The sequence below is a fragment of the Corvus brachyrhynchos genome, unplaced genomic scaffold, assembly GCF_000691975.1.
Source record: "Corvus brachyrhynchos isolate BGI_N302 unplaced genomic scaffold, ASM69197v1 scaffold219, whole genome shotgun sequence".
Lineage (NCBI taxonomy): Eukaryota > Metazoa > Chordata > Aves > Passeriformes > Corvidae > Corvus > Corvus brachyrhynchos.
In genome coordinates this window covers 1,680,202-1,681,500 of record NW_008240034.1, presented here as the reverse complement: position 1 = coordinate 1,681,500, position 1,299 = coordinate 1,680,202, and the positions used below count along the sequence as shown (strand labels likewise).

Sequence of the window (1,299 nt, the reverse complement as noted above, 5' to 3'; positions counted from 1 at the left end):
ACCCCACAGCCATGCTCCTTCCACCAGGACAAGCCAAGGAAAAAACCCTGAGCTCCTTCAGGAGACCTTTTAAGATCCGTGTGCTCTCCTTGCCCTCTGGAAGAGCCTGGAAAAACCCCTGTGGGACAGCGTTTTGGGGAGCAGAAGAGGAAAAACAACTCCAGGAGCACAGAGCGCTTCCCTGGAGCCAGGGAATTCCCACCTCGTGCCCCACAGAACCCTCCCGACTCCGCCTCGTCCTGGATAAACCCTCTAAGTCTCCAAGCTGGGATCAGGGAGGTTTTTGACCCCAGGTACATCCCTGCCTCGAGTTAATCTGCTCTTGGAAGAGATCAGAAGCCAGACAAGCCGCCAGCACTCCTGGATACCTCCCAGAAGGAAAAATTAACTCCAAAATTCCAGCCAGGTTCGGCGCTGCTGAACAGCCCAGCCAAGGCAGGGGCAGAAAACAGAAAAAACACCCAAAATCTCCCAAATTTTGGCCTGGGGCAAGACCCAGATGCACCCACTCACCTTCCAAACTCTCCTGAGCATCTGGAGACATGCTCCCGTTCTGGAGCTGGGTGTGGAGGAACTGGATGATGGAGTAGGCGAGACGCTTCTGGTCTGCCATGCTGGGAGAGAGGCTGCAAGGGGCCGGGCTCCACCGCTCCTGGCTTCCAGAAAAAAACCTGGAGAGACAGAGAAGTTGTGGATTGAGAGAGTAGAAGGCAAAGGGTTTTGCTGCTGCTGTCCCTCGGGAGGAGTTCTGGGGGATAAGGGAGGTGTTGAGGAGCTCAGGATGGATTTGGGGGGATGAGGGAGTTGTTCAAGGCTCCAAAACCTTCCTTATATTCTGCTTTAGGAATTCTTCAGGCCTGGATTCACCAGTCCTGCCAAGGGAAGCACACCAGAGGTGCTGCAAGTATTTAGGGTACGGAACACTTGGAGCACTGAGGAGCTCAGCACAACAAAATTCCCACTTTTCTGTTCTCAAAGCACAGCTTGGTCCTGAAACCAACGCCAAGAGCAGAAGGAACGTGCCCCAGAGCTGCCAAACCTCCTCCCAGCCTGTCCTGACAGGGAAAGGGGAGGGAGATCCCAAAGCAAAGAGAGATCCCAAAAAGCACATCCCGGGGCTGGGAATTCCCAGCGATCCCACGGCAGCTCCTGCGGGAAGCGGATCCAGCTCCGCTGCTCCCGAGCATTAACTGGGTTTGTAGCACATCCAGGCTCATTTAATTGAGAAACGAGACCGATTTAATAAGAGGTCCACAGAGCTGAGCCCAGAGGCACCGGAACAGCACCGGGCCCGGTTGC

The 1,299-nt window shown here is 55.0% G+C and overlaps 1 protein-coding gene across 1 annotated transcript in view; it reads right to left on the bottom strand.

Annotated features, from left to right (window-relative positions):
- Positions 1-1,293, bottom strand: part of SGTA (small glutamine rich tetratricopeptide repeat containing alpha) — a 6,739-nt gene extending 5,446 nt beyond the window's left edge. Inside the window, exon 1 of the mRNA XM_017743888.1 lies at positions 514-1,293. Within this exon, the coding sequence (XP_017599377.1) occupies positions 514-613 (100 nt within the window). The 5' untranslated portion in view covers positions 614-1,293. The remainder of the gene's footprint in view (positions 1-513) is intronic.
- Between the last annotated feature and the right edge of the window lie 6 nt (positions 1,294-1,299).